This window comes from Leuciscus leuciscus (genome assembly GCF_965113295.1).
Source record: "Leuciscus leuciscus genome assembly, chromosome: 14".
NCBI classification, from domain to species: domain Eukaryota; kingdom Metazoa; phylum Chordata; class Actinopteri; order Cypriniformes; family Leuciscidae; genus Leuciscus; species Leuciscus leuciscus.
Genome location: NC_138738.1, coordinates 37,748,639 through 37,769,407, shown reverse-complemented (window position 1 = coordinate 37,769,407; position 20,769 = coordinate 37,748,639). Strand labels below are relative to the sequence as shown.

General features: G+C 36.2%; 1 protein-coding gene and 1 long non-coding RNA gene across 3 annotated transcripts in view; both read left to right on the top strand.

Moving 5' to 3' along the window:
* Positions 1-1,198: 1,198 nt before the first annotated feature.
* LOC309473931 (CMP-N-acetylneuraminate-beta-1,4-galactoside alpha-2,3-sialyltransferase-like) overlaps positions 1,199-20,769 on the top strand; it is a 46,910-nt gene continuing 27,339 nt past the window's right edge. Inside the window, exons 1-3 of one of the 2 annotated variants that reach the window (XM_082136214.1) lie at positions 1,200-1,460; positions 8,309-8,457; positions 11,372-11,419. In XM_082136214.1, the coding sequence (XP_081992340.1) occupies positions 8,340-8,457; positions 11,372-11,419 (166 nt within the window). In that variant the 5' untranslated portion in view covers positions 1,200-1,460; positions 8,309-8,339. Of the gene's footprint in view, positions 1,461-8,308; positions 8,458-11,371; positions 11,420-20,769 lie in introns of both variants that reach the window. The other variant, XM_082136215.1, reaches the window with a different exon arrangement.
* LOC309474017 lies at positions 11,426-20,653 on the top strand. Its single transcript, XR_014197182.1, has 2 exons — positions 11,426-15,706; positions 16,202-20,653. It is a non-coding gene; the product is annotated as an uncharacterized lncRNA (long non-coding RNA).

The window sequence follows — 20,769 nt, the reverse complement described above, 5'->3', positions numbered from 1 at the left end:
ATTATAGTTTTTACTAGTTGAAATACAATTGTTAATGTCAAGAATGAACATTTTTACTAGTTGAAATGTAATTCCTGATATCAAAAATTGCCATTGTTACTAGTAGAAACATTATTCCTGATATCAAGAATTATCATTTTAACTAGTGAAAATTTTATTGTTGATATCAAAGGATTCATATCCCGGAAATGAATAAAAGTTAAAACGGCTTGCCATAGTAAGACGGTACACAGTTATGTAGAGCTAAAGATATGTGAGTGGGTTGATTGTTATATTTTTATGTTTATATGAAATCATAAAAGTCGAGATCCGTGGTTGGCGTCACCATCAACACAGACAGATACACCCGAATGATAAACAATTGATTTCTGTATTCTAGCATAATAAAACCGTGATTCAAAGTGCTATAAAAACTAATGTGGTATTAGATGAATAGCATGGTAGTTAATCATTAATTATTATATTCATATACCATGGCTTTAAGCATCGGTTTTACCGTGGTAGATTTCCAAAATATCATAGTAAAATGGCACTGCTGAACTTAGTGCTTGTTTGTTAATGACAGATCTAGTGATATCTTTATCTGGCTGTGGCTATAGTTATCAGAACACCAGCTTCATTTGCATAATCTATGTCTTAGATAGCTATGTATGGAAGTCCAATTATGCCACATAAGAAAAAAAAAGCATGCTTTGGTAAATTAGAGTTATGGCATACTCAGTTATTCTGTGATAATAAGAAAAGTACTTAAGTCATAATTATGATTTTAAAAAGTCCCTGACGAGATTAAAATTCGAAATTATGTAATATAAGCAATACTTTTAACAAAAATGGAAACTATAATTATGATATAGAAAGTCACAATTATGCTCCCAATTTTGACTTCGCATGTCTGTCATAATTTTGACTTTTTGTTTCACTCATATTTATGACTTTAAATGAGAATTTCGACTTTTTATGTCAAAACTATGAAATATAATTTAGGAATAACTCCGACATTTCGACATTTCAGTTTATCTCATAAATATGACTTAGTTTGTCATAGGCAAATTATGATTTACCAAAGCATTATTTTATGTTATTTTTTGTTGTTGGCGGAAATGACAGTAGGTAGTGTCTTCCATCCTCTATCTATGTGGTAATAGTGAATCATGTTTTAAGGACCTGTATGGTGTGTGTTCGGCTGTGCTCAAGCCAATAGCTGTTCAGAACACACAGAAGAAACCCTCCTCCTCCTGAAGCTTCTCAACCTAATTTTATATGGCATGAGACCCGTTTGTTTCCCTTTACTTCACTTTACTTCACTTCACTTCCCTTCACTCTGGGAAGCGAGCTGATAAACGCAGCCGAAGAGATAAAAGAAATGTTTTTTCCGTTCCCCCAGAAGAACCGTAGCGAGCGTCGCCTGAGACAGCGGGGTGTTTGTGGACATGTTTTCATTGTCGCTCCGTTTCTTTGAGGTAGGAGTTAGCCAACCTCTCAACACACACACGCTAAATGTTTTATTGGCATTATGTGTCTTGTAACAGCCGTGGTGTCAGGTGTATCTTATTAGGACTGCGTGTAACCGTGTGATTGTGTAATTCATTTGTGTTGAACGAGAGTTGTCGGGCTAAAGGTAATAAGTCACTGGTGGATTGAGGTTAGCAGCAGCTAATGCGCTAACCGGATGCGTCTGTTACCGTTATAGCTGACAGACATAAGAGCGAGCGGTCACCGTGCGGTTTCCATTGGTTACACGGTTTGTTGTTTATGTGTTTTAACGATGAAGAGTTGTTAAAAGTAGTGTTGTGTGTGTTTTGGGATTTTGAGGTCTTTGACGCAGTGAAATGAGTATACTTACAAAATCACCCAAAAAGTAATATGGCAATGCAGCGTTTTAGCATCATAGTAACGTTACCATGTGTTTGGAAATGTATCATAATAACATGAAATAAAAATTCTGTGAAATCTAAATAACGCGGTGTGTCGAAAAAGTTCCAGTTATTTTATATTATAGCCTAACGTTACACAATATTATATTTTGAAATGTAAAAATATTAAGTATTTATTGTTTTATCAAAATTAGATTTATAATATAATATATATTTGAGTATAATTAGAAAACAACACGTATTATAATATTTTGCAATATAATTTAGTGTTTTATAATATTAATATAATTACATATTTTATATTATTGTAATTGTTATAATATACAGTACATACGTTTGGAGGCATTGCTATTTTTAGTTTTTTTTCCCAGAAGAGAGAAATATCTTCTGCTCACCAAGGATGCATTTATTTGATTAAAAAAAGCAGTAATATTGTGAAATATTATTAGTATTTAAAATAATGGTTTTCTATTGTAATATACTTTAAAATATCATTTATTATTTGAGTCAAAACTCTGCTTTTTATACAGTCTCTTACACTTTGCTCAACCATTGGGCATTCGTTAGGTCATCTTTAACTAACCCATCCCCTTCTTGTTTCCACAATTAATCGTCTTTCTTGGATCCATTTCCCATAGTGGTGAGCCATCACCTGGTTTATGATATACAATTCACTTTTATAAGGTTTTTGAACATAATTATGTGTCCACAGTGTGTGTAAACAACCAGCCTATAATGGTTCATATCAAAACAAACTCCTTTTTTTGTAATAATCCCCATACATCATAAACAGCCTCTCCAAACGAGCGTTTCCAGAAGCCCCGCCCATGAACACGGCTACTCATCATTTCTGACATTTTGGCTGCGTGAGATTTCTCCAGTTTTGATGTTGCACTTGCTGGCAAGTACACCTGTGCTGCGTTCCAGTCCAAAATGATCATGCCCTTCACTCACTAACTTCCCTCCGTCTTGTTCACTCGGATGTACGTCACCCACTACTGGCGGAAACTGCAATGGGCTGAATTGGAACGTCCTAAGCCCTTGATCACTTGATTTATTTATTTATTTATTTATTTTTCCCTTTAAGAATTTGTTTAATGCAGCATCCAAATGTATATAGGCGTGTATATATAAGTGGAACGCACTTAAAAATGGCGGCAGGGATTCCCCCGAGGGGAAGTGCTTAGGGAAGTTCGCAAGTGCGTGTCTATATCCACCTTATTCTGCTCTAAACAATGCGCGCTGCTATAACGACGACTCCGGTTGCCTACTTCCGGTAGCGCTTGACCTGTACTAATGAGTTCAAGGCAAGCTCCTCATGTGCTGTTGTTGGTTGTTTTAACAATTCAAAGAAGATTTCAAACTTTTTAGAAACTGAGTGTTTCGAGCATAAGATAAGAAGGAGATAATGCCCATGTCCGGTTCCGTATCAGATACATTCAATAAAGTCAAGTCAAGTTTATTTGTATAGCGTTTTTCACAATACAGATTGTATCAAAGCAGCTTCACAGTATTAAATTAAAATAATACAACAAAGTTTGTTTCAAGAGGAGTTTATTGACAAAATATCCCCAACTGAGCAAGCCAAAGGCAACAGTGGCAAGCAACCGAAAAACTCCATCAAGTGACCTAATGGTGTCCTAAAACTCCATCAGGTGACCTAATGGAGAAAAAAAACCTTGGGAGAACCCAGGCTCAGTCGGGGGCCAGTTCTCCTCTGGCATATATGAGCTAGAGGCCGGATTGTAGTTTGAACTGTAGGATTATATGAATGCCTGGCTGAAGAGATGCGACTTTAATCTAGTTTTAAACTGGGAGAGCGAGTCTGAGCAACGAACAGTATCAGGAAGACTATTCCAGAGTTTTGGAGCCAAATGTGAAAATGCTCTCCCTCCTTTGGTGGTTCTGGATATCCTAGGTATGACCAAAAGCCTTGAATTTATTGATCTTAAAGAGCGCGATGGATTATAGGGCGATAGAAGATCCGTTAAATAGACTGGAGCTAAGCCGTTTAGGGCTTTATAAGTCAGTAGCAATACCTTATAATTAATACGGAGCTTTATAGGTAACCAATGCAGTGATGATAAAATCGGTGTTATATGATCATATTTTCTTGATCTCGTAAGGACTAACTGTAGCTTGTTTATTGAGGATGCAGGACAACCAGCTAATAAAGCATTACAGTAATCCAGTCTCGAGGTCATGAATGCATGAACTAACTTTTCTGCATCAGAAACTGATAGCATATTACGTAGCTTAGCAATGTTTCTAAGGTGGAAAAAGGCTGTTTTTGTAACATATGAAATATGATTTTCAAAAGACAGGTTGCAATCGAGTATAACACCCAGGTCTTTTACTGTAGAGGATAAAGTAACAGGACATCCTATGATGTTAAAGTTGTATTGTGCGAGGTTTTGTGGGCGGTTTTTTGAACCGATAAGTATTATCTAAAAGTAAACGTTTAGAGTGGTTAGCTGCGTTAAAACTGAAGCATAAGAAAAAAAGTAGGAAAACTGTGCCCATTAATTAGATGTGCAAGGCAAGCAGGCAAGTTTTCGGGTTGTTATGGACAATTAAAAATGTGAATATTCACGTTGCACTAGCGGTGGACTTTCAGTGAATTTATTTAAAGATTTATTTTTTAAAGAGCCGTTTGTGAGTCAAAAGAACCGGCTCTTTTCAGTGAGCGTTTACTTTTCACATCGTTTTAAAAATAAAAACAGTACAGTATACAGTAGTCATAACTTAGAATTTTATTATAATTGTATTTCATATAATGTACAATAATGTAATTTTTACTTGTTATATCAAATGTGATAATTGCTAGTTCATTTAAAATATCAAAATATGCACCCCATACACTTACCCTGTTTTAAATGAAATAACGATGTCATAATATTGTGAGATTTACACCATTATGGAAACAATAGAGAATGAATGACATTCTCTGTGATCGATTCGCGGTAGCATTTTTCGACAAGGCAGCACAAATCGTCGGAACACCCCCTCACGAAAAAGAGCCGAAAAATGCCCATCGCAACGCAAGTAATTAGGTGGCCAGTGTTTCACTTTCCCTCCAATAATATTTTGTTTTAATATCGCGGCGACGTATGTGTGCTCACTGGGAACCTAATAAAGACACCTGGACTCGGTCGAGACCAAAAGCCATATTTGGCAAGCCCAGTGGCCGAGACCGGGACAAGTCCGAGTCCGAATGCCAGCGAGTCCGAGACCATAGAAAAACGGTCTTGAGTCCAAGACCGGACTCGAGTACTACTTTTTACTTTTTACTGTCTACTACTTTTAATAACGACAAACGATCACCGTAGCCTTTACGCTAGTACTAACATTCTATGTAAACAAACACTTCAACCGGAAGTAGAAAACCGTTTAGTCAGTTGAAACCGCTATGAATCATGGGAAATAGAACCGGCGCAGAATAAGGTGAATAGAGCTGGTAAGTCCCGCCCATCCGTAAAACCCCAAGTGGACCTCTAGGTTGAAAAATCGTCAATGCAAGTGAATGGGAGAAAATAATAATTTTTGATTAATTGAAATACATTTCTTACATACGGTTCCTTTAAGGGTTGTTTTAAGGACATGTTCGTGCATGCCCATAGACAGCCACTCTGAAGCGGTCAAAGGCGATTCTAAAAGAGTCAAAAAGTCGAGACAGGACCCATCGTCAAAATATCTGTGTCCACCACTCTAGTTCATCCAAAACAAACTACAAAATAGACTCAAGGTGTTAAATACTGGAATTATCCTTTAATCGTAGTACCGCAGAGTTTACATTGGGCGTCTTTGTCATCATTAATTAATTTGAAATGCTCCCACACTCCACCCCGTCTCATGTTTGGTTTCAAGTTTGTGTGTCGGGTCTCTCGCCGCCCGCGAGAATCTCGTGTCACGTTCGCAATGTTCAATTAGCCGACAATTAATTTAATTTAATCGAGTAAATTCATGTCGACAATCAATCGATAATCGATTAACCGTTTACATCCCTATTTCCAAGCAATAATCCAGTTGCTTCTTTTGACTTAGTTTCAAGTTATTTTTATTCATTTTAATTTTATTTCAGTTTATGCTTTATAGTTACAAGTATTAATTTTTAACATTTAAATAAAAGTCGAATATTTTCAGCAAGTCTCAAGATGTTATTAAAGTGAATAAATTATGGATTTACTTGATAATGAAAAGGGTTATGGTTAAAATACAAGCATTGTTTGTATATGAATAACATGCCAAGACAATTATTTCATTGTTATTTATTTAGGTATCAAACGGTTTAATTAATTCTGATAAAGATTGGTGAAACTTTACATATACTTTTCTCTGTACATGTACATATCTGTTTGTACAAATTAATTAGATTTTTGTACATATACATCCGTGGTTAGACATTGACATCGTTTACACACTTTCCTCAGTCTTCTTTCCCCAGTTCACGTCACTTAGCCAAAAACACACAAAACAACCCACTTTAACACACTTAACCCTTTCATTCGCACATCTAAGATCATGTTAGCCATGATACTGCTTTAGAAAATACAAGCAGCAAGATTTAAAAAAGCCAACCTTACACCCACAAGGCATTATGCCACACACATTTAAACTTAAACACACTTGTTTGCCTTTTGTGCCTAAAAGGATAGCAGAGAATAAAAGTCAAAATATTCATGGTAAGAGAAGTAAAAATGTCTTCTTAAATGTCTCATACATTATTTTCAGTATGCCTCATTGGCCTTTCTCTTGCCCGTCTTTCTTCCTCAGACCTGTAATGAAAAGTAGCACAGGAAAGCTGTGTATTTGTACACATTTCTATAAATCTACATCACTTTTCCATGACTTTTAGGCACATTGTCATGACCTAACGTTCCATGAAACGTCTGTGTATACATGTAAAAAAAAAAAAAAAAGAATAAAAATGTCATGTTCAAATGTCAAAAAGCACAGTATATCTTAACTAATTAAATGACAAGCTGTGTGGTTTTACAAAATAAACACTGACACACCAGTAAGCCGGTTAGATAAAATACTGTGTCTGACCCTATCAACGGATTGACGTTAGTACTATTGAATGTAGTTTCATGTTTAATTTAATAAATGTATAATTATTAATTTTAATAATATTATCAAAGTAGTTTACTTTCCTTGTTAGAGGATCTTAAGCACAAGGCTCCTCCCACTTCTGGAAAGGAGCTCATTTGCATTTAAAGGGACACACACAAAAACGGTGTTTTTGCTCAAACGCAAATAGGGACAAATTTGACAAGCTATAATAAATGATCTATGGGGTATTTTTGGAGCTGAAACTTCAGACACATTCTGAGGACACCAGAGACTTGTATTACATCTTGTGAAAAGAGGCACATTATGTCCCCTTAATGAATATGCTTTTCAAAACATATCCTAAATATTCAGAATTAACTGTTTAAGTTTTAGGTGTTGATATAGACTTCAGTGTATTTTAATGTTTTTTTTTCTTTTAAAGCCCCCCTGTAGACTAATTTTATCCCTTAAAGGATCAAAGATCACCAAAATGACATTAAAAAAAAAAAAATCCTTGGAAAAAGAAAAAAATCTTCATGCTTAAAAATAGCTTGAATGTAACTCAACACCCTTTCCTCATTTAGAATACGCGGTTGGTCCTATGAATATCTTGGTTACAAGTTTGTGACTGATTTCAACGTGTGTTTTTGAGACTGTCTCTGGTTCACTGCAGTTTTAAGGAGAAACTACTCAGCAATGCTGTCGACTTATGAATTCGCACATGGTTTGTCTTAAAGCTCATTAAAAACACTACATATAAACAACATTAAAACTTGATTTTCACCACAGGGGGAAAATGCTGAAATATTCATACTTAGAAGAATTTACCACGGCAAAATGTCATAGTTTTAGTTGAAAATAATAATAATAAATGTGGGATCACTTTCAGATGCTGTACAATGTTTTGTTTGGTTTCCTAAAAATGGGCTTCATGTTGCAACATTTGTATTAATTGGTTTTATTCAAGTAAAAAATATGATTTAATGTGACTGGTCATACAGACAACATGGATAGATCAGGTAAAATGTGTTTAGCCGCTTTCAGAATCATTAAAAATACATCATTTAAAAGGGTCAGGACAATAGGTGACTATAGCAACTAACTAGGATGGTTTGGTAAAAACTATCCTGGGCTGCGCTTCTCCAAAGCATTGTGAGCGAAGTTGTCTTACGATGCTGTTGAGAGACACAGCGCTTGAAAGTGTTTGTGAAAGTGAGCTTTATTTCACCGTCAGGCCAGTCTCTGCACGTTATGAAGGTCTGGACGCGCCCACATCAGACTGATACGTCTGTCGTTTCTGACCTGTGATGAACTCAGAAACCTTTCAGTTTCCGAATTTCTCAGTGTGTTGATCAATGTGTTGCGTGTGCTTGTGTTTTCAGGTGACTCGGTCCAGATGAAGCCTCGTGTGAGATGATCAGGATGAAGTCCACACGGAGCTTCTTGTTTTTGGTTTGTCCCATCATGGTGCTGATATTCCTGTTCTATTCCTCTGGCAGACTGCACCTACGGACCTCAGTGCAGAAATCTCGTGAGTAGAAATCGTGTGTTGTTTCTGATAATCCTCAACTTGATTAGCTGGTTAGACATGTTATATTGGACTCTCAGCCCTTCAGAAGCAGATGCATGGCTTTAGGTGAATATAAATGATCGTCAGGGTATGAGTGGTTACAGCATGGACCCTTACTGTCATGAGTGGATCTTGAAGCGGTTCTGCAGCTCTAGTTAGTCACATGACTGAATGTCGTGAAGAGTAAATGTTTGAAAGTGCACGGGGATCTCTCAAAATGCTTTTGTGCGAGGTTGTTTCTATAATGCCGACAGCTTTTTCATTTTTCTAAACTGTGATTTGTCACGAACTTTTCCCTTCTCTAGATTGGGTTTTTTTTCTAGCATAACTGGATTTCCCCCAAATGCCATGACTAAAATTAAGTCTGACTGCTCAGCAACTCTTCTTCCTGTTCGGCATCAAATTGTTGGTGAAGACATGATCTTAAACTGATAAGACTATGATGGCCAGAGGAGGGAGCTAAAGACCCCATCATCACTGACCACATTCACCTCCTGGAATCAGTCAAAAGTTCCCCAGCAAGCCAAAAAATGGTCAGCTTTGAAGGCAAAATGATACACAAACTGATTATAACTATGACATGCTTAATATTACCCAGCACATGTGTTTGTTTAGAAAGATCTATCTTTGTCTCTTCACATATTTCGTATTCCCCAAAGGCACCTTGTAGATTTGCAGATGTTAACTGTTTTGTAAACCGTTTTTTGGTTTCGGCCAGACTGTAGTTTCACAGGCGTAATGCAGCACTGCCTCGAACACATGTCACGGTGTGAAAACACAACCTGTGGTGTCTGATGTCATCGACCACCTCAAATCTCACTTCAGATTCATTATGTAACTGAAACAATTTGAGTCCTGCAGTTATATTAATAGTTAACAACACTACCATTCAACATTTTGGGGTTTGTAAGAATGATTGAAATATGCAATATTGTCAAATTTATTTAAAATAACATTTATTTATTTTATTCCTGTGATCAAAGCTGAATTTTCAGCATCATTACTCCAGTCTTCAGTGTCACATGATCCTTCAGAAATCATTCTGATATGATGATTTGCTGCTCATGAAACATTTCTGATCATTATCAATATTCTAAAGAGTTTTTCCTTCTTAATATGTCTGTGGAAACTGATACATTTTTATTTTTCAGGATTCTTTGATGAATAGAAAGTTCAATAGAACAGCATTTAAAAAATGTAGAAATCTTTTGTAACTTTATAAAAGTTTTCATGAATTTTTTTGCTGAATAATAGTCTTCATTAAACATCTTACTTACCCCAAACTTTTGAATATTAGTGTATATTGTCACATATTATAAATAAATATATGTAAGAGAATCGGTCAAGATGAAATGGCAGATATCGCTCATGTTTGTGATAATGAAAAACCAGAAACGCATATCTATATATATATATATATCGGCTCTTATCAACCTTTCTAACAGGAAAAAACAACAACAGCTTTCTGTCACTATGGAGTCAGGAGGTGTGACCAGCACTTGGTTTGACTAAACGGCATACGTAAAAAAAAATATGACGTTATTACATTAAAGAGATTAAAATGACTGTTGTTGGTGCTGATTAAATCATATTTTGACATATAAAACCAGTTAATGTAAGTGTTACCGTATAAATGCACTTTGATTTTATGTTTTGTATAACCATTTCTGGAGTTCGGGTAACAAAGTAATGGCAAGTAATGAAAACCTTTGTGTTTAAACATACAGTGGAACTGGGAATAATCTCTTTAACTAAGACTGATCAGCATTTGTTAGTAATTCTGTTGCGTTTTGCTTTTTGGCTCCAACAACAGACAAAAGCTTGAGGATATGTTCTCTTTAACCAGGCTGCGTCACTCTAAAATTTAAGCACAAAATGCTACCATATTGTTTACCATTTAACTGGTCTAATTCATAATCTCATAAGTGCAAGAACAGGAAAACAGCTTGTCTCTGCTCACAGTCACACACAGGTTTTGCTAGTTTTGCTGCAGTTCTTTTGCACGCTCCTCTTCTGAATATGGTGTGTTTTTCTGAGAATTGTCTTCCTGGCAGAAACGCTTGACTGCGTGTCAGAAATGAATTTGTTCTTTGCGGTTTTATTCTGGATGTTTGGCACAACTTTCAAACCGTTTTATCAGATTTGATGGAGTCCAACAGATAAAGCTGTTTACCAACACTCCTCTTGTAGTCTGTCAGTCACCTACCCTGCAGAACACATCTATGTTTATTACTATTTTCCATATTTTAGAATAATAGTCAAAATCAAAGCTTCTTTATATCTGAGCTGCTTCTTTGTCCTTTGCCATTCTTGAGGTTCATGAGGTTTTCACGAGGTCCCCGTAGTGCACATGCTGTCATATCCATCTCATTTCAACTGTTGTCCTTAATTTTTTTATGTATAGAAATGCATATGATACAATTTTTGTGTGTGTCTACTAAACAAATAAGAAGTATTGCTTGTTAAAGTCATGCATCATGCATTATATAAACCATATGTCAGCTAAATTGGTTTATTAGCTGGTTCATAAATTTGTGACTTTTTTTAAATGAATGCATTTTCATAGTTTTTCAAGGAACTACAAATGCTGGATGGATTTCTCATTCATGGACCTGATTGATTGCTTTACAAATAAATGCATTGTTCCCATGAGCCTGTACTGTATTGTGCTCTTTGCAGGCCTGTTTGTTTGGTTTAGTCACAGTGTATTGGTTGTTTGATCTGCTAACCCGTGTGTGAGATGGTAATGGCTCAGATCCGCTGTCATCACTCTAGCCCGGGAGCCGCTGTTAAAACTGTTTGCAGAGACACTAAAAGCATCTGAGGTGATGATGACATGCCTTCTGTATGCTGAACTCACACTCTTGTGTTTCAGAGGCTGTTTTGGATAGTTTACACTCCGTGGGACGTGTAGTAGTTTCAGGTAGAGGTTCATCCTATATCATACCCTACATTAATGTTGGGAGATTCTGTTTACTGTGTATAATTGCATTATGATGAAGACCGGGGTAAGTTGTCACAAGGTCTTTGTGCATACTTTTTTCTTTTCTTTTTTATGCTTGTGTGTGCATATAAATATTATATATAATTTTTATTAGGGCTGGGTATTGACACAATTTTCACGATTCGATTCGATATCAATTGATCTGGATATATATCGTGTACATGGCAAATTTTCTCAAGCGAAAATAAAAATCTCTGGTACATTACTGTAACATTGAAGGTTAATTAAATGATTTGTTTGGAAACACTTAAATTACAAATTATTAGTTTAATAAAGTTATAATACTGTATAATTACATAATTATGTTTTGAAATATAAACAATTGCAGGATTTTTCAAACATACATTGAAGAACACAGACATAAAACATAAAATAGATAATGTAATGTGGTGCATATATTTAGCAAAAATATTAATTTATGGTCATTGAATGGCTTCTGTGAGGTAAATGTGACATTACTGTACAAGCTGTTTTATTGGCATCTTTGGGCGGTTGAAATGCTGATTGAGCGATTACATGAAACATGATACCAATTTCGGCAAGTCATGATGAGTATCTGTCATCATACTTTCTGATAAAGTAGTTAAAGGGGTGGTAAAATGCCCTTTTCACAAGATGTAAGATGATACCGGTTGAAATGCTGATTGAGCGATTACATGAAACATGATACCAATTTCGGCAAGTCATGATGAGTATCTGTCATCATACTTTCTGATAAAGTAGTTAAAGGGGTGGTAAAATGCCCTTTTCACAAGATGTAAGATGATACCGGTTGAAATGCTGATTGAGCGATTACATGAAACATGATACCAATTTCGGCAAGTCATGAGTATCTGTCATCATACTTTCTGATAAAGTAGTTAAAGGGGTGGTAAAATGCCCTTTTCACAAGATGTAAGATAAATCTCTGACGTCCCCAGAGTGTGTATGTGAAGTTTTTGCTCAAAATACCCCACAGATACCCCACTTATATAGCATGTTAAAAGTGTCACTTTTTGAGGATGAGCAAAAATGCACTGTTTTGTGTCTCTTCCTTTAAATGCAAATGAGCTGCTGCTCCCGGCACAGGGGGCGGAGCTTCAACAGCTTGTGTCCTTTTACCTCACACAGACATGCACTGAAAATTTCAAAAACTTTTAGCCTTTTATGTTCAAACCGGAGTCAGACAATGATGGAGAGACTCGAGAAGAAGTGACAACATGTAGAAGCAACAGGACATTTCTGAATGGTTAGTTGATGAATTTATGTAGCTTATCTGTAGTTATACCATGGTCTGGGTGAATACTCGATTCTGATTGGCTGCAGGGTGTCCATTAAAAAGTGATAGAGGACACCTAGTAAATAAACCGTCAGGCGTAACCAGGGAAACCAAGTTATTGTTTGTAAAAACTTTAGATTTCGATTGTAAAACTAATTAAAATATAAACGAATGTTTTAAAAATGTGTTATTTGGCAAGTGACCATGGTATAAGCGGGTTAATGCCCGACGAGGTGTCCATTGTCAGGTATTAATGGACTTCGGCGGAGGCAACCGTGCCTCGCCGTCGTCCATTAATACCTGACAATGGACACCTCGTCGGGCATTAACCCTGACTTATCTTCTAGTCATTGATTAGCATATTCTGTCATGATAATCTATAAATCGTGTTCCGGGGGCGGGGTTTATGTAAATTTCAGGGTTGGTGATGTCACTAACCCGGGAGGAATGTGGTGTAGTCTCTATCAGCCGTTTGTTGTAGTCCTTAAAAAGCAATTTCTTTAAAAGCAAATATCTCCCTTTGCTTTGAACTTTGAGCGTTGTAACTTTGCAGATGTTGTTTATACTCAAACAGCAACATTACACACTAACTAAAGTTAGAAAAGTGAAATCATAATCAACCACCCCTTTAAGCGGAAGAGTTGATCGGTTCACGTGCCGTTATTCTCTTGAACTGAGGCGCTACAGCGATCTGCCACACCACAAAGAGCGGCAAAATGGGATTTATTATTTGAATTCCATAAATGTACAGAATTGAAAATATGCGGCTTTGTTTCATATCAAAAGTAACAAAGATCAAAGATTACTTGCGATTTACTGGATAGTAGGGAAGTTAAGTGACTTTTGACTTCAAGTCATGATGCAAAGGTCCCCTTTGGTATGGAAGTACCTTAGGGCCATAGAAATACATGTATCCTAAGACACAAGTGAGATCACATTTTGTATCTTATATACGCACATTTTAAAAAAATGGCCGCCGACCATACTTGAGAGGCCCATATCTTTGCTTCTGTTATCGCTATAATGACAAATTTGGTATCAACGTGTACATTTTGGGGGTCAAGGAGTCCAATAAAATAGGTTCCAAGACTAAAAAACAATAATGTTGTCCTTACCATGACAATTGGAGGTGAAGCATGACGCATGCCAAACACAGTCCATTCACAACTTAATAATAATTTAATAATAATTTAATAAATAACAACTTAAAGTGTTGAATATGTGTATCATGGGTGCAAAGGAACTGATTAGTGAGACAACAAGTTCACAACTATGTTCACAGTTTATAAGTAGGCAATGCCATACCTACAATATTCTAGTGATGAAGACTAATAGTTTAGTGTAAATACATCACTAAGATGATTTTCTATTTAGATGTCTGCAACACTGTGGGAACATGAGCCACAACATCCACAGAGAGACATGCAAGGCAACCTCTGCATGCAGCGTTTGCAAGGTGCCTTACAGTCAGTCTTACACTTGCAAATGACAAGTTCTGGCAAGTCCTGTGAAATAATGTCAGTTGTAGTGAAGACAGGAGTTGGTGGAGAGTCTGGGGAATCCTGCTTCAATACAAATGACGCTAACTAGTCACTAGCTAGTTATGATGAAGCTAACTAGTTACTAGCGACCTAGTTATAATGAAGCTAACTAGTTACTAGCTAGTTATGATGAAGCTAACTAGTTACTAGCGACCTAGTTATAATGAAGCTAACTAGTCACTAGCTAGCTAGTTATTAGTTATCTAACATTAAAAACATTTTTCTATTTAATAAAATTAAAGTTTTTGAAGGAAAAGATAAGTAAAGTCAGTCTGATGACACAATTTTTATGTGAAATGTGCATATTTACTCCCAATTGTCATTTTTTTAACTTGAAACCAATTTTATTGGATTCCTTGACCCCAAAAATGTACACTTTGACACCAAATTTGTCATTATAGCGATAACAGAAGCAAAGATATGGGCTCTAGAGTATTTTCGGCGCATTGACGGCCATTTTTGAAAAAACCTGTTTATTTCTGATAAAGTGTGATCTCACTTGTGTCTTAGGATACATTTATTTGTATGACCCTAAGGTACTTCCATACCAAAGGTGACCTTTGCATCATGACTTGAAGTCAAAGGCCTATTTTTTGGGCTTAACCTCCCTACTAAAATGTTCATTTATCAACTGAAAACAGACTAAATTAAGAATCGATTAAAATCGAGAAATCCAGTCTTTTACCCAGCCCTAATTTTTATATACACATACGTGTTCAGTAGTTTGGGGTCAGTAAGATATTTAAAGCAGAGTCTGTTTGAACAAAATATATTGTATTATAAGTAATATTGTATTATTTATTTAACCATTTACCAGTTTAATATATGTTACAAGTTTATTTTTTTATCAAGAAACAGTTCTGATTATTATCAGTGTTGAGAACAGTTGTGCTGCTTCATATTTCTGTGGAAACTGATACTTTTTTTGGGGGGGGGATTCTTTGATTAATAGAAAGTTGTGCAACGAATGCGCATTTATTTAGAATTGAAATAGTTTGTAACATTACATTTCTTTACTGTAATTTTATCAATGTAATGCGTCCTTACTGAATAAAAGTATTTATTTCTTTAAAAAAAAAAATCTTTCTGACTCCAAACTTTCGAACATTTATGTAAAACTATATATACATATGTATGTTATATACGTGTATATATATGACTATATATTTTTAAGAAAAATGCTTATTTTCTCAAGCAACCTTAATAAAGGATTTAATCTCCCAACATTATGAATCTTCTCCATTGCGTTTCTAGTACTTGAGGAGAATTCCCCTGCTAATTCAATACAAAGACATCTGTCGTGCTTCTGTCTGACTTTATTATCATTAAGTTAAAGGGATAGTTCACTTTGAAATTAAATTTTGGTATGTTTTAGCTTAAGTTACCTCAAGGGCATCCAAGATGTAGGTGTCTTTAGCCCCTTTCACACAGCGCTTTGAACCCGGGAAATTGCCGGCAAATTGCCAGAGCGCCTTCTGTGTGAACGCAAACTCGACCCGGGATTTATGCCGGGATCGATGCCGGGTCGGGACCTAGTAACATTGCCGTGTTCAGTTGCGGAACAAAAGCCGTAATAATGCCGTGTCGTAGTGATGCCGCTGAAGCGCGGGATCGTTCGCCAGCTGTGAAACGGTACGTAAAGCGCAATTTTATGTTCGAATCAGAGAAACAAATGCACAAGCGTGGTTTCTCGAGAGAGAGATCGCAGCTCATAAGCCAACTGCTGCTGAGATTACAAGTCACATCGATGTCACGTGTCTTTACGGAATTTTTACGGGTTGTGTGTGAACACTCTCTGATTCCGGAAAATCACTGGTAGTGTGAATGAACCAAAATCAAACGAACCCGGGTCAAATCCCGGGTCACTTTATCCGTGTATTTTTCGGAATCTCTGTGTGAAAGGGGCTTTTGTTTCCGCAGTAGTTTCAATTTTGATATTTTTAGGTCAAACCGTTCTTGTCTGTCAGTCATATAATGCAGATCTATGGTCACTATCTCAAAGAGCATGCACAGAGAAGTCCAAAATAAACAATTCCCCATCGTAAGTACACATTGATGGCCTAAGACACGAAACGAGCGGTTTGTGTGAGAAAACGAACAGTATTTATATCGTTTTTACCTCTTGTACACAAGAGAAGTGATCTGAGGGCGCGCGCTTCCTGGTGTGTGACGTGTGTGCGCGCGCTCAGATCACTTCTCTTGTGTACAAGAGGTAAAAACGATATAAATACTGTTCGTTTTCTCACACAAACCGCTCGTTTCGTGTCTTAGGCCATCAATGTGTACTTACGATGGGGAATTGTTTATTTTGGACTTCTCTGTGCATGCTCTTTGAGATAGTGACCATAGATCTGCATTATATGACTGACAGACAAGAACGGTTTGACCTAAAAATATCAAAATTGAAACTACTGCGGAAACAAAGACATCTACATCTTGGATGCCCTTGAGGTAAGCTAAAACATACCAAAATGTAATTTCAAAGTGAACTATCCCTTTAATAAAGATGAATATTTTTCTGTTTTTAGGCCTATATTTTTTTTGCCAGATCAAGAACTGGTAAAAAAAAAAAAACCTGGTAAAAAAAGTAATCGAACTGCAATGTTTTAATGATTTCTACTAAACATTTATCTATTGTAAATACCATTATTACAATGTTTCCCATATTAAAATCTAAAAAAGATAACAGTAATGATTCTACTACAACTAATGTTGATTATAACAATAAATGTACTGATAATGACTAAATCATGATTAAATCATTAACAAAGTTGTGTTTCCAATAAGATGTGGTCTATCAACTATATCTGTGACCTGCAAATACTTTATTGGTGTTTAAACAAATATGTCCACAGTAATACAGGTATAAACATTTAAAATATACACCTATTGCACATTTTTAAAGACAGCCGTTAGATGTGTCAGCATGTCACAGATGCTGTCAGTAGAGCTTAAGCTGCCTTTGACCCACATTATTCCTTCACACACACACACACACACACACACACACACACACACGCGCGCGCGCGCGCGCAGTGATAACAGGTGTCAGGTATCTGACAGAAGCACTGTGATCTTTGTGGATTTCTGCTGTGAACTAACACTTGCTGCTCCTGCGACCTCTAACGCCGGTTTCGCACTGCACTAATATCTCAAGATTGATGAAATATCTGATACACATTTAGTTTACAAACATTACCTATCATAAACATCGTAAAGATAATTCAAATGTCTGTAATAACAAACAGCAAACTTCTTAATAGAGACGTATTGTAAATGAGCAAATTCTCGAAAAAAAAAAAGTCAAAAATTCATAAACAAAATCATGCACATCATAGATGTCTATATACTGTGTGTGTGCTATATTAATCTGTCTATTCTGATTACCTATATTGAGTTGAGTTGTTCGCTCGTGGGCCAGGGAAAGGTTGTCAAAAACACTTTAAAATGACTTGCCATCGGCACCAAGAGCCACTGCAACTTCATCCATGCTTTTCCCTTTGCCTGCAAGTCTTTATAAAGCACATTATGTGGATCATAAATAACTTTATGCTTCTCAACCTCCACGATGAGACGAGTGTCGTCCATTATTGTCGTCTTTTCAGGGACACTCTGAAGACCGTCGCCCGTGGCGCCACGTGCTTTTGTTTATGATTGTCAGCATGATGACATCTGTTCTTATGCCCTTTATATATATATATATATTTATATATTTGTGTTTACATTATGTGTGTGTACTGTGTATAATTATTCGGTATCCCCCCCCCCAAAAAAATGGTTTTAAGTCAGTTATTTATATATTTTGCTGTCAGTAAGAAATATCAGTTTATATTTCCAAACATTCTTTTTGCCATTAATTGTAATAATCCAGTGAGATTTGTGTATGCACAAGGAGCATATTAACATGCCTAAGACTTTTGCACAGTACTGTATATAAATACACACATGCATGCATATATTTAAAAAAAAAAATTTATATTTATATATAATATAAATTATGTATAAATATATATACAGTTTATACATGCAAATATTTCTTAAATACATGCATATGTGTGTATTTATATATATATATATATACAAAATAATTATACACAGTTCATACCTATATATTATGTAAACACAAACTTTTATTTTGGATGTGATTAATTGTTGCCCAGCACTAATAATTACATTTGTTTTCTTTTTAAATTGCTGAAGGTCATTTGATTGACTGTTTAAAACACAATAGATGTCATCAATGCGCTTTTTGGGTAAAACTGCTGTGTATTTTGCTCATGATCAATGCACTGTCACCTTAATTCAGCGTGAGAAATGATCTTGGCGCTTCTGCTTCTGCTACGCGCTGCTTACGCGTGCAGTGTGAGACCGGCGTAAGGCAACACCTCTGCTATCACAGGCTCACTAATGCACCGGCCAGACGAGCATCATGAGCATTCACCTGTCCCAGAAACCCTGAGCTCTGCTTTCACTCTTTCTTTCTAAGGTTATTTGATCAAAAATGCCTTGACTTGTTTTTTTTTCCCAGGGTTTCGGTTTGTTGGAAAGCAACAAATCTCTGTAATATCCTTCTGCTTTGATCTTGCAACATGATGACATCACATCACTGTTCGCCATGGGTTATGAAACATTATTACTGGGTTCAGTGAACTATGCAGTATAATGTTGCTTGTCTGCAGCACTTGATCTTGTGCTTGATGGCACTCAGGCCTTTATAAATATGGCTTTATAAACATGATTTTTAATCTTTTTTTCATTTTATCAGCTTACGCAAGTTCATAAAGATGTTTTTTTAGTTCTGATTGCATTTCATACTTGTTATTCTGTTATGAAAAATGAAAATGCTCTTTTTATTCTCACACAGTAAATTCCAACACCAATCAATATTTCATGTCTTTTTAATGATTGTCGGACTGTACGTAGTTTCATTTAAATGGGACCTATTATGCCTCTTTTTACAAGATTTAATAGAAGTCTTAGCTATTCCCAGAATGTGTCTGTGAAGTTTCAGCTCAAAATACCCCACAGATCGTTTATTACACCATGCCCAAATGCCCCTTTTTGGGTGGAAGCAAAAAACACGTTGTTTTCGTGTGTGTCTCTTTGAAGGATTAGTTCACTCAAAAATGAAAATTGTCATTTACTCATCTTCATGTTGTTCCAAAGCTGTACGAATTTCTTTTTCTGTTGAACACAAAAGAAGATATTTTGAAGAATATGGGTACGTTTCGGTTCCCCACTGACTTCCATAGAAGGAAAAAGAGGAAGTCAATGGTGCACCACCACTTTTTTTTTCACGTTTTTTTTATTTTGGGTGAACTATCCCTTTAAATGCAAATGAGCTGCTGCTGATTATGGTAGGAAATTTACAAAATATCTTCATGGAACATGATCTTTACTTTAATATCCTAATGATTTTTGGCATAAAAGAAAAATCGATAATTTTGGCCCATACAATGTATTGTTGGCTATTGCCACAAATATACCCTGACTGGTTTTGTGGTCCAGGGTCACATATAACAAAAGGAGTGGTTGGATTTTTACCATTATTGGGTGAGTGGCGACATACATCTGTTCAAACACCATGCAAAAGTGAATTTTGCATAATAGGTCCCCTTTAAAGTTTATAAAGTGTTTGGCCAGAAACATACTTAATGCAAGTACGCAAATGTTTGACCAATGCTTTGCAAGTGCACATTCCTGGTGTAGATACTTAATTCAGTTGTCATGTGACATCACACCCTTATAGCAATGGCCACTGGAGGGCAAAACAAGGCTTTCCTTCATTCATTTTGTACTAAGTACTAAATACTAAGTATTTTGTAGTCAGAAATTAAAAGTCCAAATTCTATAAATAAACATATAAATAAAGCTTTAACCAGCTATCTAATCAAGATTCTTCTAAAACTATTGCTCTACTAAGGCTATGCGTACTTGCATTGTGCAAACAAATGTGCTCTGCAGTGTTTGCTTTTACGCTTTTGCTTCCTAGCTATTCAGAGTAAATGCAGATAGCCAATGCGGTTTAGCTGAAGATACATATTAAATTGTGTGTTAATATTGTTTTTTTGTGCTTCTAACTGTCAAACGCACCGCCTATGTTGGTCTATACAGAGAAAGCAGCCTCTCACATCTCTTTCTGTTTAACTACAAGAGTAATCTCTCTCTTTCCTTAACAACAGAGATTAATTTCTGCCATAATATTTCCGTCCCTTCCTATTGGCTTTAACACTCTCTCTCTCTCGCTCTCTCTCTCTCTCTCTCTCTCTCTCTCTCTCTCTCTCTCTCTCTCTCTCTCACTCTCTCTCTCACTCTCTCTCTCTCTCTCTCTCTCTCTCTCTCTCTCTCTCTCTCTCTCGCTCTCTCTCGCTCTCTCTCGCTCTCTCTCGCTCTCTCTCGCTCTCTCTCTCTCTCTCTCTCTCTCTCTCTCTCTCTCTCTCTCTCTCTCTCTCTCTCTCAGGGTTATAAAC